We start from the raw sequence: 14,365 nt of genomic DNA, 5'->3' as shown, positions 1-14,365 counted from the left end.
CAGCTTCAGAATCAATAGGTGTTGCGGTGAAATGCCCACGCAACATCCACTGCCCACTCCTTTCACCCAAAGCATAGCGTGAAAGGGGGCCTTATTTACAAGGCAGTGTTAAGCCACATTAAGGAGCTTAACGCTGCTTTGTAAATAAGGCAAAGCCCCTATTGCCACAGGAACGTCAGAAAAAGTGACGTTCCTGTGGCGATAGGGGCTTGTACATATGCCCCTCAATGTTTTACAAACGATCCTGCATGTTATTCCTCATTTCCCATTTGAAAACTAAGAATAGGAGGTATTTATCACGCATGGTAAATACCTCATCTAGGAGTATTGGTATTTACAACGTGTGGTAGATACCTTCCTCTAATACAATAAACACTTAATAAAAAGCCTAGAATTATAGAGTTTAGGGCCTAAAACAGCTACACACAGAACTTAAACATCAGTCTTCTCACGCTCACAACACATAGGGTTGATACTTACCAAAAATGAACTTCAAACCACGTAGTGACTTTCCCTTATTAACTTCTTGTTTCCTTTACATGCTGTGTCCACGGCAGACAGTAACCTATCTACTCCCATACCATATTCGTATTCCACTGCAGGACAGATACATTGTGCATTCCCGAGGCCCTCATTATCAAGACTTTTCAATTTGTGTCACTGGCAGCTGAATTAGGGTCTGCCATATTTGGCTGTTTAGGTGGATTTGCCTATACTCTTAACGTGAATAAAAGGCACCCTTTCTGTTCAGTTTTGATCTACTTTTCTACTCACTCTTGCATTTGGAATAGGCAGAAAAATATTTCTGGCTTGCTGAATCTAAAACACAGTTATGATGAGTCTGTAGAAACTGTTTTACTTAGGTTATTTAGGTTATAAACAAATATAGTCTTCACTTGTGGTTGTATGTGCAAAGATACATTTAAATGAGCCAATGTGGTTTATCGTTTTGCAAATATTTTAAAGGTATTGTTTATCAAAAGTGGCATAGTGGCATTTTCATTACACAGAAACTACTGGCTAACAAACCTCCCCGTAAGGTCTAATGATTTATGATTTCATTGTTGCCTATTCTTGTGAGAACAGATCTGTCAACAAAAAAGAATAGGTTGTAATTCATATGAAAGGACGGAGGATGCGGAGTCGAACAGGGATGAAACTGATGTACATAGAAAGTGCTGGAATAAAGAGTTGCAATAGGAAAGAATCCTAAAATCCAAAGTCTCTTAACCCATGAATTATCTTGAAGATAGACAAAAGAGCTGGCATGTTACTCATGAGGCTTCATGATAAAAACTGTTGGTCTAGCTAAGTGAGAAGACAGCAATTGTGTTTACTGGCATATGTAAATCATTTATTTTATTTCCATGAATGGTGGTTGTAGCAAACTTAAATTACGATCTCTCAAGCCTTCTCAAATTCTACACATCCTGGAATACTCAAATCTTTAGGTATTTATTTCTTGGCTAACTAGTTATCATATTTTCTTTCTTTTCAGATCTTTATATTCACAAATTCATCGACTGCAGGTTCATTAACAGCACCTTCTTGGATCAGAAAGAGGGCTGCCATCTTGACTTTGAGGAAGACAATGATTTTCTGATTTACTTGGTCAGCTTTTTAGGAAGCTTGTCTGTTTTGCCTGGAAACATTGTCTCTGCACTTTTAATGGACAAAATTGGGCGTATAAAGATGATTGGTGAGTTAGCTATTTTATGAATCTAAAACCTGTTTATATATACTTATTGAGATTGTTATTTGGATTGATCCCCCAGGGATCCCGAGGCAGATCTATAATGAACCAGTAGGTATGTGAAGGCAATCTACAAACAGACAGGGATGGAATTCTTGACCAATATATGCCATGTGAAGGATTGACCTTAGGCCTGCTGAAAAGTAAACACATTACAGTAAGAGCTCGTTAGCCAGATGTACAGAGGCACAAGGTGTTATGTGCTTCCTTTCCCTAAACACAAACACAAAGATGTGGTTTCCTCTGCAGGGCAGATGTCCACATCAGTGGCTGGGGACATTCGTTCCTCGGTACAGCGGCACATTACGTTGTTCTCTACCAATTAGACTTATTAAGGCTGTCATTGGTCCCTGTTGAGGGGTCTTTGCAAAAGTTCTATCTCAGGGCATAACATGTACATCGCATTCAAGGAGATGTACATTTTCAGTTTCCTCCCTCCCGCTGGAGTGGAATTGTGTTAACCTGGCACATGATGATAATTTCGCTGGGTGTCAGTGAGAAAACGTGTAAGAGAGAAATATAAATGCACTGGGACTATTTGAGGACATTTGCTCTTTTCTATTGGTATGCAAATATCGAATTGAAAAACAAATACTTGCAAAATTGTAAGTTTCATTCTTCAGATACATAAAACTGAATTAGGAATCCAAACATATGTTTGATATGATGGCTTTTATTTTTCATTTGCACTTTGGACTATATTGCTAAATTAGAAGTGGTACACAAACTCATTCGTGTGAATACACATTTATACTATGCCAGTAATGTTTCACAACAACTATCCTGAAATTGCCCAAGTAGCAATACCTTAATTTGTATCAATTTAAACTCATGTGGAGAGCTATATTTAGCTGGCGTTGGCAATCTATAGTTCGGAAAAAATCATGTTTCAGAAGATCCGTGTCAACTACGCGAAGTAAGAAAATCTAAACATATGAAGGAGATGTTATCTCTGCAATGCCACAAACCATAATTCAAAAAGACATCAACAGTGTTAACATGAATGTGTTTCTAGTTGATTTTGTAACAATGGAATTATTTGGTTGTGGTTTTACCCACGATTTTAGTTCAATTAAAAAAGAACTAAGATAAACAATTAAATAAAAATACACAACTTAATACAGGGTCATTTCATCAAACGAATCTCGCACATTGCTTTATAGCGAGGATTATGTACACCCTGAGGACCATTTTTATTTGATCGATTGTAGAGTTAAAATTAACAATTGTATTTATCAAAGAACGGGGCTCATATTTAACGGGTGGTTCGGTTCTTTCATGACTACACTGTATTATCATACGGTGGTTGTTTAGCCAGTTACCTGTATGATTTTTATCTGTGTTCATTAAAATCATGTTTTTAATTTACATTTTCTCTGAATGATCTTTTGCTGTCATTTTATGTTACTTGTTTACCCACTTTGCAACTGCCTAGGAATTTTTTTCACACATTATTATCCCTGTCATAGGAGTTTGCCGAAACTATTGTTCAGGGGGTCCTTGTTTTTTTCAATCCTCCTACACTGTATTTCGAGCCTTCGTGTATTTAGAAAGCACACGTAGAAATCCGGAAGTGCTAATAATGCATTGAAACCGTGTGCCCCTTCCCCTTTTATGTTCCAGGTGGGTCCATGTTGATATCCGCAGTGTGCTGCTTCTTTCTGTTTTTTGGCAACAGTGAGTCTGCAATGATCGGCTGGCAGTGTCTGTTTTGTGGGGCGAGCATAGCAGCTTGGAATGCACTGGACGTCATCACTGTCGAGCTCTACCCTACTGATAAAAGGTACCATCTTCCCACTTTTTTTTACTATTCATATATGGCACAAATTCAGGATGTTCTATAAAGACCTAGCACTCTTTGAGACCTGAAGCACCCATTTTGGAACTAATTTGCTCCTTACATTGTAAGAATATAAATATATATATATATATATACACACACACACACACACACACACATATATATATACATATGTATATATTAGAAATATTAAAATGAAAATATTGGAAATAAGGACAACTTCAGTCAAGATCTTCTACAAGTCTTCCACATAATTAATATATGTTAGAACTGGGGGTCTCTAGTTGGCAAAGGTAGGTACCACTGTCCAAATAAGGACCCTTGCTTTCCGTCAACGTGAGGAGGAAACACTCTTCAGATAACCCCTGCTCACCCCCTTAGTAGCTTGGCACGAGCAGTCAGGCTTATCGAAGGCAATGTGCAAAGTATTTGTACCAACACTCACAGTAACACAGTGAAAACACCACAAACTGACTCCACAACAGTTTAGAAAAATAAAGGTATTTAATCTAAACTACACAAGAGCAACATGACAAAAATCCAACATACACAGTTCAAGAATATGGTTCCAAATGAGTTCTTAAGGTTGCGTTAAATTGTTCACAGTTGCATCATGCTTTAGCCAACAGTACCTTTAATTGCGACAAAGTTCCAAGGGAAAAGCTATAACGGTGAACAGCAAGCGATGCGTCACTCCTGAGACCCTGGGGAGGCGATGCGACACCCCCGCTCGATGTAGCGGGCGTGTTGCAGTGACTCCGGTCTGTAAGGGAAGGGATGCGATACCTTGCATGGATTCCGGTGCACAGGTTTTCGGTGGAAGCGGCTCGCAAAAGGTACGATGTGATGATCTTTGGGGAGGCGACAATCTCCGGTGCAGCGACGATTCGCGGCTCAGTGTCGATCTTCTACTCTCGCGCCCCTCAATGCGATGGCTCTGTGACGACTCTCGCAGCAACGTGATGCGGTCTGCAAGCAAGCGGTGCGACAATCTCACCCAGTGACGACAGGTTCTGCGACGATACTCGCAGCAATGGTAATCTTCCCGCACCAGACTGGTGCGTCCCGCAAACGAAGGATGCGATGACTCTGGCAGCGGCAACAGGCACTGTGACGATCTCGGCCTTCGTAGCGGCGGAAATTTCCTCGCACTGACGGGGATGCGCTCCACAAGCGAGCGATGCGATAACATTTGCAGAAAGTTCTTTAAATCTTGGTTTCCAGCTTCCCAACACAGGTACAACTTCCAAAGGCACCACACATGGGCCAAGCATTCCAGGAAGGACAGAACTCTTCAGTAGAGTTCAGGGAAGCTGGGGTGAAGTCCTTTTGTTCCTGGGACTTCTTAACAGAGAGCCAGCTCTTCTTCAGGCCCTTGGAGATTCTTTCAAGCAAGGGGACACAGCACAAAGCAAAGTCCTTCCCTTCTCCTTGGCAGCAAAGCAACTGCAGGACAGTCTTCCTTCTTCAGTCTTCCAGCTTTCGCCATGGCAGAGGTTCCTTCTTGATTCCTGGATGATCTCATTTTCTGTAGTCAGGAGTCCTGTACTTATACCCCTAAAAGTCTTCGCTCCCTTTTTGCAGGATCGCTCTGAACCCAGTCTGAACCAGTTCTGGGTGTTCCTTGAGCACTTTGTTTTCCTGGCTGCTCCTTTCCTTTCAGAGAGAGGGGCAGGGTCATCAGCCGCCCAGCAGGAGGTGGAGCCAGCACTGTGGAAGGCAAGCACAGCCCTATTCAGGCCCAGATTCTATACCCTCCCACCACTCAAGATGCAGATGCAGTCATTCAGCCTAGGGCTGACTCAGTCAGCCTCCCGGGGGCTCTCCAGCCCCTGTCACTCTCAAACCAGACAGTCAGTTCACAAACAGGCCACGGCACACAGAAAGGTCAGACAAGAGAACATCAACTTTGTAATGTGTAATGTAAGGAACACTTCTATAGCCCTTCTTTCACTCCAAGGAGTATCTTGGCGCTCAGTCCAACCTAGATGAAAAAAGGTTGGAAAGAAAGAAATGACTTGCATACTGCACTACACATTACACCAACTCCCAACACGCCGCATCAGATAGAGAGAAGATCCAGGTTTTTAATGCTTTCCTGAAATGTGTTTCTTGAGAGAATATTCGTAAAAGCGCTGTTCTCAAACACAGGATTTAAAAACGACCTTTCCTAAAATATGTGTTATTAAATTCTGAGTTCAGGGATACCAGACTTTTATGTCCTACCTTGCCCCCAAGGGACGACATGCTGGTAGCCACTGTAGCCAGCATCTCACATGATAGCCTATGGGCAAGGTAGCCTTACAATACTGAAAAACAAAAATGGCTGTAATTCACTACCAGAGCATGCCAACTGCACTAGCCCATACTCTACCTTTCACATACACTGCACCCTGCCCAAGGGGGTACCTTGAGCCTTCCATAGGGGTGACCAATGTGTATGGAAAGGGAAGGGTTAGGCCCGGTCAGTGGGGACACTGAGCAGAAGGACATGGCAGTTCACAGACTGCACACAGGCACTGTGGTGGCAGGCCTTAGACACCATTTTAGGGTTACTCATGTGGGTGGCACAATCAGTGCTGCAGGTCCACTAGTAGCATTTGTATCACCAGCCCTGGCACACTCAGTGCACTTTACTAGGGACTTCTTGGTGATACAAATATGCCAATCTTGGACAACCAATTACAATCATAATTTACACAGGGAGCACTTGCACTTTGACACTGATCAGCAGTGGCAAAGTGACCAAAGCATCTATACCAGCAAAAACGAAATCCAGCACAGCATCAAAAATACAGGAGGCAGAGGCAAAAAGACTGGGGAAACCACGCCAAAGATGCCAGGTCTAACAATATCTCTACACACTTTTTGTGATGTTTTCTTGGATGACAAAAAGTGAGCCATCTGTGAACTCTCATTAGGTTATTAAAGGTTATACATATAGCTCAGGAACCAAATACTAGTTACGTGTGATGCTGGAGAAGCTCACAGTGCCACCAGGAGAGCAGCCAACATTTTTTATAGATTTCATTTTTTCAGCCGCCGTCCATGCAGGTAACAATGGTGGAGCCGGGTAAGGGGGTATTTCGAGGGACGATGCAGAGGGAAAATTTGTTAAATTATTACATTTTCTCCCTGAATTGTCCCTCAAAATCCCCCTTACACAGCCCCACCACTTTTACCTGCACAGAATGCGTCTGTCCTTTCTTTTTCTGTTTCTGTTTCTCTTTGTCTTTCTTTCTCTTTCTCTTTCTTCCTGTCTGCCAATTTGACTCTAGCTCTGTTTCTGCTCTGATCTCTGTCTCTCTCAACACAGCTGCAGTGTAACTAGTTAGCATGTTTGACTTAGGGATGTTCTGAGCATGTTCTAACAATCTCACTACTTGTAATCAACGTATTAATCAATTGGGTTTTGTAAAGCGCAGCTACTCACCTGTGAGGGTCTCAAAGCACTGGGGGGTGGGGTGAGGGCTCAGTTGAGTGCTTGGATGATCCAAAAAACCAGGTATTAAGGTCCTTCCTGAACTGGGGCAGTGTAGGGCTTTTCGTGGAGGGAAAGGTCGTTCCAGATCTTGGCTGCGCGGTAGAAGAAGGACTTTCCTCCCCTTCTGGTCTTGTAGATGCGTGGGATGGTGTCCAGAGAGAAGTCGGCTGATCAGAGGTTTCTCTTGGGTGCATTGAAGAAGGGGTGGTTGTTTAGATATGCTGGTCCGATGTTGTGGAGGGCCTGGTATGCGTGAGTGAGTAGCTTGATGGGGAGCCTGTGGAGCTCGCTGAGGTGTTGGGTGATGTGGTTGAGACGGGGGATGTTTAGGATCAGTCTGGCTGCGGTGTTCTCGACCATCTGAAGCTTGCAATGGAATTTCTTGTTGATTCTGTCATAGAGAGCATTACCGTGGTCCAGTCGGCTGCTGATGAGGGCATGCGTGACCGCTTTTCTGGATTCGGATGTGACCTATCTGATTGTTTTTCGGAGTATGCAGAGGGGGTTGAAGCAAGCCAAGGATACAGCATTGATCTGGTGGTTCATTGTGAGCGATGAGACTGATTGATGCTGAGGTTTTGTGCGCAGTTTGTCAAGGTGGTGTTTTTTCCAAGGGCAGGGGGCCACCATGTGTAGTCCCATGGAGAGGGGCTGGAGCCAAGGATGAAGACTTTTATTTTCTTAGAGTTGAGTTTCAGGCAGCTTTTTTAAATTCAGATGGCGACAACTTTAATACCTTCTTGGAAGTTGTACCAGGTAATGTTGGGTGCTGTGGTGAGGATGAGCTGGGTGTCGTCGGCGTAGGAGACAATGTTGAGCCTGTGGTTTATGACGATGTTTGCGAGGGGGGCCATGTAGATGTTGAAGACGTTAGTGCTGAGGGAGGATCCCTGGGGCACTCCACATGTGGCCTCTATTGGTTCCGACAAGTAGTGCGGGAGTCTGACCCGCTGAGTTCTGCCTGTGTGTGAGAAATTAGCATATCCAGTTGAGGGCCTTTCCGCGGATGGCAGCGTCGAGGAGTTGGGTGGATGAGGGTTTCCATTTAGCTCTGGTCGAGGAGGGAGCGCATGTAGTCGGTGGCAGTGAGTTGGCGGTCTCTGTGCTGTGTTTGCTGTGGAATCTGGATTGGCTGATGTCCAGGACATTGTTGGCTTCGATGAAGTTTGCTAGCTGGGTGTCGAAGGCCTTCTCGATGACTTTGGCTGAGAATGGAAGCAGGGAGATGGGCCTGAAGTTTTTGAGGTCTGTCAGTTTTGCAGAGGGTTTCTTCAGGAGGGGGTTGACTTCAGTGTGTTTCCAGTCATCGGAGAATATGGTGGTTTCGAGGGCACAGTTGATCGTCTGGCTTAGTTCTGGTGCAATGGCCGTGGCGGCTTTGTGGAAGATTTGGGGAGGACAGGGGTCTGAGGTTGCTCCAGAATGGATGCTCTTCGTGGTCTTTACTGTGTCCTTTATTTTGAGTTGGGTCCAAGTGAGCAGGGCCTGTTGGGTGGCATCACTGGGGGTGGGGGATGGTGCGATGCACAGGTCTTTGTTGTTGAAGTTGTTGTAGAGCGTTTTAATCTTGAGGTGAAAAAAGGTGCAGAGTCTGTTGCAGAAGTCCTGGGAAGGTGGGATGTCTGTTGTTTTGCGGCCGGGTTTAGCAAATTCTTTGATGATAGAGAAGAGTTCTTTGGAGTTGTGGACATTGGTGCAGATTCTGTCTTGGAGGAAGTTCTTTATGTGGATTTGATGAGTTTGTGCTGTGCTGTGATGGCTGTTCTGTAGGCGGTGCGTGTTTCTGGGGATTTGCTGTTCCTCCATGTCTTTTTGAGTCATCGCAGGAGCTCTTGGATTTTTGAAGTGCAGGGGTGCTTTCTTGCTGAGTCGTCCTGTAGCTTCCTTGAGGGGGTGAGTGTATCGACGCAGTTCGTTATCCAGCAGTGTAGGTTGTTCTCTGCTGTGTTATCTTCTGGTATTGTCGGAGGTGGAGTGCTGGTCAGGGTTGAGGTGAGCTGTTCTTCAGTGACTTTGTTCCAGCTTCTGCTGGGGAGGCATAAGCGTGCTTGTGTACGGTGACTTTTCTCAAGGAGAAGTGGATGCAGTAGTGGTCAGTCCGAAGGAGTTCTGTGGTATGGCTGTAGAAAACGCTGTTTCCTTCTGCGAAGAGTGGGTTGAGTGTATGTCCTGTTGTATGTGTGGGGGCGGGGATGAGTTGCTTCAGTTCTATGTTGCCGAGGTTCTCTAGGAGGGCGGCGGAGTTGGGGTCATCGTGGTTGTCCAGGTGGAAGTTTAGGTCACTGAGTAGAATGTAGTCTATGGAGGAGAGGGCATGGGGTGTGATGAGGTTGGTGATGGTGGCTGTGAAAGGAGCTAGTGGCTGGGCAGCCTGGTGATGAGGGTTCCGAGGAGAGTCATTATAGGGTTGGTCTGGATCTGAAAGTGGAGATGCTCCATGAGGTTACTGGTGTCGTCCGGGCCGGTGGTTGTCATATAGAGGGAGTTTTTGTGGACGATGGCAATGCCTCCTCTTGCGTTACTGGGACAGTCTTTTTGCAGGATCTTGTACCCGTTGGGAATGACGGTGGCGATGTAAGCACGGAGTTGGCATTGTTCCAGGTTTCTGTGAGGAAATTTATGTCAGGCCAGTGGGGGTTGAGGAGGTCCCAGATTTCTATGGTGTGCTTGTTTAGGGGGCGCACTTGAAGAGGAGGCAGTTGAGTGGTTTCGGAGCGGTGATGTCAGGTAGGCTGGGGGCCGCGGCTGGGGAATGGCTGTGGGTGAAGGTGCAGCAGCAGTGTCAACAGGAGATCAGGCCTTGGATGTTGCTCAGCCTCGAAAGCTGGCAGTGGTAGCTGCATCCGGGGTTGATAGCATGGAGGGTGCTGAAGTTGTAGCGGGGCAGGTTGAAGGACCAGGGTCCCTGGCGCTGGTCACGGTTGGGTCGCGGACAGGCACAGATGGGATAAAAAGGCGCATCAGCAGCACGCCCACTGCGAGTGCCCGATGCGTGGCCCCAGAGCACCCCCAAAAAATTAGGGGCCTGGGGAGGACAGTCAGCTGAGAGGCGGAGTGGGAAAGACACATTGGAGGGGGCGGGGCCGCAGGGGCAGCAGTGGCAGAGAGAGAAGAGGATGAGGAAAAGAGGGAAAGAGAGCAAATGAGAAAAGAGAGAGCAAAAGCGAGAAAAGAGGGAAAAAGAGAACAGAGATCAAAAACGAGAAAAAGGACACAGAAAAAAACAAGAGGGGCGGAACAGCAGAAGAGCAGAGTGCTCTCCCACTGGACCAGCAGGGATGAGGTGCAGGCAGGAGCCTGCGGGTAGAGGAGGGCCTTACTATAGTGGAGGGCTCAGAGGGCAGCACTTGCTGGTGGAGCTGCATGGGGAAGAGCAGTCACATTGACCAAGTCAGTGATCTAGCTCTTCTTGCCGTGCAGCGGCCACCATTAAGTAGGTGTCAGGGGGAGTGCAGTCAGCTGGGAGGCGAAAGCGGGAAGGACAAGCTGGAGGGAGGGGAGAGGGGCGGTGGGTGCATCAGTGGCAGAGATAGAAGAGGGCAAGGAAAAGAGAAAAGAGGGAAAAGTGAGCAAAAGAGAACAGAGAGAGTACAAAAAAGAAAAGAGAGCAAAAGAGAACAGAGAGCAGATAGAGCAAAAATGAGAACAGGGGGCACAGAAAAAGCCAAGAGAGGCAGAACTATAGAAGAGCAGAGTGCTCTCCCACTGGACCACCAGGGATGAGGTGTAGGTAGGAGCCTGCGGATGCGTGCGAGCCTTAAACACTTACCAGAGTAGAGATCTCTGAGGGGCTCAAAGGGCAGCACTTACTGGTGGAGCTGCATGAGGGAGAGCAGTCACACTGTTGAGGTCAGTATCTAGCTCCTAGAGAAAGATGTGTTTATAATGAGTGTGATGGATACAACCTTACTTTAATTTTCATTAAATGTTTATAGCAATGGATATGCCAAATATGATTAAAACCTCAACTTATTCTTTTCCAGAGCAACAGCCTTCGGTATCCTGAACGGTCTCTGTAAGTTTGCGGCCATCCTCGGAAACTCTATATTTGCTTCATTTGTTGGGATAACCAAAGTGGTCCCCATTTTGTTGGCTTCCACTGCCATGGTGGGCGGAGGTTTGCTTGCCCTGCGACTACCAGAAACTCGAGAACAGGTTCTGATGTGATTAGTCATGGAAGAGAAGAGCCACTTGCAGAAAATCAAACACCAACTTTGAAGCTGATCAACCTCAGACATGGAGATTTAACAACATGGGTCGGAATTCAGCAGTGCCACAGCCTATGTCTAACAGTATTCATGCGACCAGTTCAGGCCTTCTTGAACCCAACACGCCACAAAAATAACGCCGGCGGCTGCAGCTTTCAGATCCTTGCAGATTGAACAATTTCATTTGAAAGTTATGTTTTGCAAGTTATTGGGACTCTTCTAATAGCACCTCACGTTTGTTCAACTTCTAGCCATGTGTAATGAAGAGAAGAGCGCGAAACTCAGTTGTCGTGCTGTACATCGTTTTCACTTTCTGGATGCATTAACCTAAGTCTGTGTATCTCAGTTCACTGTGCAACCGGTACAATTATCAGAAAATAGAGAAAAAATATGAATTTCACACCAAATCATGCTTCATTTCCAAATAATGCTTCAGTTCAGTTTTCCCTCCTATTGTGCAACATCATATTGTTTTTCATTTTCAACTGGACTGGAGGAAATTGGCGTTCATTTATTTCAGTACTTCTCATATGTAAATATTATGCAGTGTAAATAGAAAACTGTTTAATCTGGTCTCCTAAAGTTACCTGCAAGGATTTACCAGCATTTTAGCCATATCTATTAGGGGAATTGTGTAAGAGCTCACCATAAAGGCAGCAACTTAAGCACAGCTAACACAAAAACTTAGAGCCATGATCATGTTTTTTAACCTAGGAAGAAATTTTCGGAAACCTAAGGTGCGTTTTAACATTTACTTGGTTTCTGTTTATGTAGGCCAATCATCCCTTTATGAATGGATAGAATTGCTAATAATTTGTTCACTCACAGGGTGAAACTTTCTTTTTACTGAATGATAATGACAAGATATATGTAGAATACAAACATCTTATCCCAGATCAACATAATGGGCACGATGCTCAATGTGTAACAACACAGTACTGTTCACCATTAAAATCAGGGTTCATATTTAGATTACTGTTTAACACATTTTGTTATCGATTATTCTCTAATTTTAAATAATTCTGTTTAATACCTCAACTCAGGACATTCAGGTAATGTGAAATATGTTTCAGTTTAGGCAACATTTCTAAAGAATAGGGGTTGTTGAACTAATTACCTTAGGACTTTTACCTGATCTCATTGGAGGTCACTTGAACTAACTTGGGACACGTAGCTTGGTCATTTCCACCAACAACAAAGTAGAACACAACAAAATATTTATAACATTTCAGCTTTTCATCAGAAGAGTAGTCATTAACTTAAAATTAGAATTCTGTTGATCTTGACTTTTCCCATTTTCATAAAGCTTAGTTTAAGAATGTGCCCACTTGTCCGGGACCAAAAAAGAAGCTTTTAGAGGAAACCACCCCAGGAAATCTGCTTACTTGTGCAAGACTGTTTTGGCCAAAACAGTTTTTGGCAATTGTCTGAACTTCAGGAGTTTTCAAATTCGGTGACAATGGCCAAATTATTGTTTAACGCGCACTTAATTAAAAACAGATCTGAATGCAGATGTTGTGCAATTCCTTTGCCATTTTGCAGGAATATCTATAAAAATAAAAACAATAATTCTCAGTGGAAGTTAGAACTTTTTGTTAACCTTTGAACATATCTGAGAATCACGGGGCATATTTACAAGGACTTTATCTCTTTTTTGGCTTAAAAAAGCTAAGATAAAACTATCACCCTATATACAAGAGGGTGCTAACATGCATAATCGCATGTTAGCACCCTTTTTCTAAACGCCTCCCTTTGCAGCTCTAATGAGATGCAAGTGGTTGTCACTGGACGTACCCAGGATGGACAACCTTGCAAATATCGCTGATGTTCACATCGCGATATTTACAAGGCTGCCCCAGCATTTTTGCAGACATTAGTTTTTGGAGAAAACCGCTGTTTTCTCCAAAAACTAACGTCTGCTAAAATGCAGATACCTATCCCTAACAGCCGTGGCCGGTAGTAGGTGTAACTGCAGGGCGGTGACGTGGGGAGGGGTCGTATCAGCAAGGTTATCGCTGTGTTGCAGGGAACATCGCTGAAAAAACATCGATGTGTTCTGCAAAACGGCGATAACCTTGATATCTCTGGAATTGTTATCGCCCTGGAGAAACGCGTTGTTAATAACGCGCTACCAGAGCGATAAATTCCAGAGATAGCCTGCGATAATAAAATTATCGCTTAGCACGCCCAGCGACAATTATCGCTGGCCGTTGATAATATGCCCCATAGTAGTTTTTATTAAAAAGTATAATGGATGTAACCTGCCTTCATTTTTTAACATAAAATAAAACACTAATGTTTACCCAAAACACTTTTTTATGCCATGTAAACTATAATATATTTGACCCTGATGTAGAATGTTGATGAAAAAACTATTTTTGAGCAACCTTTAGCTTTTTTTTACATTTTATTTAAAACAGTTAATTGTTTTGTCAATTTGTAAGCATCCAGAGCTGCATATAAAAAACACACATTTTAAATGGTATGTTTTAAACTTCCTAACTGCTTCTATTTTTTTCCAATTAGTTATAAAATCGAGGCGAAGGGTATTTTTGCTAGAGGAGGTTTCTTAAGTACAAAATGTTATTTTTGTCACTCACATGCCACACATATGCTCTTGACGCATCTTGTTCCTAGTGCATTTAACAGTTAAATAGTTTCCCCCATTAAAATTATACTATGATTTACACATGGCCATATTTCACTACCTGTATATTTTGCCATTGGGAAAACAACAGATTATTCTGCTTCTATAGCACTGGTTTGGATGATTTATTTTTCCTGTATTTTATCAAATCTCGCACAGTCTATGTTAAGATAAACGGCAAACACAAGACATTTGTGAGGGTAGGCTTGCATTGCACAACTAACCAATTTTTTATTCATTCTCATTTTTAAATATTGTAATAACGTGATATCACTTGGTGTAATCCACTGAGGAACTAGTGCTATCCGCATCTTGTCGGACAATACACTTTCCTTAAAGGTCTGCACTAGGCTATGAAGATCCACACATCAAACCTTAATATTTCGCAAGGTACGAGTATAATTAAATATATGTTTTTTAACCAGAGCTTTTCAAGTATTATTTGCGAAATTTACAATTATCATTGCATAAA

General features: G+C 43.7%; 1 protein-coding gene across 1 annotated transcript in view; it reads left to right on the top strand.

Annotated features, from left to right (window-relative positions):
* The window catches only part of SV2B (synaptic vesicle glycoprotein 2B), a 624,280-nt gene extending 611,076 nt beyond the window's left edge, over positions 1-13,204 (top strand). Inside the window, exons 11-13 of the mRNA XM_078684094.1 lie at positions 1,499-1,699; positions 3,377-3,536; positions 11,022-13,204. Coding sequence (XP_078540220.1) covers positions 1,499-1,699; positions 3,377-3,536; positions 11,022-11,205 — 545 coding nt within the window. The 3' untranslated portion in view covers positions 11,206-13,204. The remainder of the gene's footprint in view (positions 1-1,498; positions 1,700-3,376; positions 3,537-11,021) is intronic.
* Positions 13,205-14,365: the final 1,161 nt, after the last annotated feature.

Source organism: Lissotriton helveticus, chromosome 3_1 (genome assembly GCF_964261635.1).
Source record: "Lissotriton helveticus chromosome 3_1, aLisHel1.1, whole genome shotgun sequence".
NCBI lineage: Eukaryota > Metazoa > Chordata > Amphibia > Caudata > Salamandridae > Lissotriton > Lissotriton helveticus.
This window is presented reverse-complemented; position numbering and strand designations above follow the sequence as displayed.